The sequence below is a fragment of the Aptenodytes forsteri genome, unplaced genomic scaffold, assembly GCF_000699145.1.
Source record: "Aptenodytes forsteri isolate BGI_AS27 unplaced genomic scaffold, ASM69914v1 Scaffold55, whole genome shotgun sequence".
Lineage (NCBI taxonomy): Eukaryota > Metazoa > Chordata > Aves > Sphenisciformes > Spheniscidae > Aptenodytes > Aptenodytes forsteri.
In genome coordinates, this window is record NW_008796063.1 from 11,687,953 (window position 1) to 11,688,255 (window position 303).

The 303-nt window shown below is 71.6% G+C and overlaps 1 protein-coding gene across 1 annotated transcript in view; it reads left to right on the forward strand.

The window, feature by feature from the left end:
* The first annotated feature begins 12 nt into the window (after positions 1–12).
* The window catches only part of MLST8 (MTOR associated protein, LST8 homolog), a 5,114-nt gene continuing 4,823 nt past the window's right edge, over positions 13–303 (forward strand). The window contains exon 1 of the mRNA XM_009286615.1: positions 13–230. Coding sequence (XP_009284890.1) covers positions 13–230 — 218 coding nt within the window. The remainder of the gene's footprint in view (positions 231–303) is intronic.

Below are 303 nucleotides of genomic sequence, written 5' to 3' on the forward strand. Positions count from 1 at the left end.
CGGGCACGGGCGATGCCGGGCACGGGCGGGGAGATGTCGGTCATCCCCTGCCCGGTCCTTGCTGCAGGCTACCAGCACATCCGCATGTACGACCTCAACTCCAACAACCCCAACCCCGTCATTAACTACGACGGCGTGAGCAAGAACATCACCTCCGTGGGCTTCCACGAGGACGGGCGGTGGATGTACACGGGCGGGGAGGACTGCATGGCCAGGATCTGGGACCTGAGGTGGGCAGAGGCTGCTGGCCCCCCCCCCCCCCCCCCCCCCCCCCCCCCCCCCCCCCCCCCCCCCCCCCCCCCC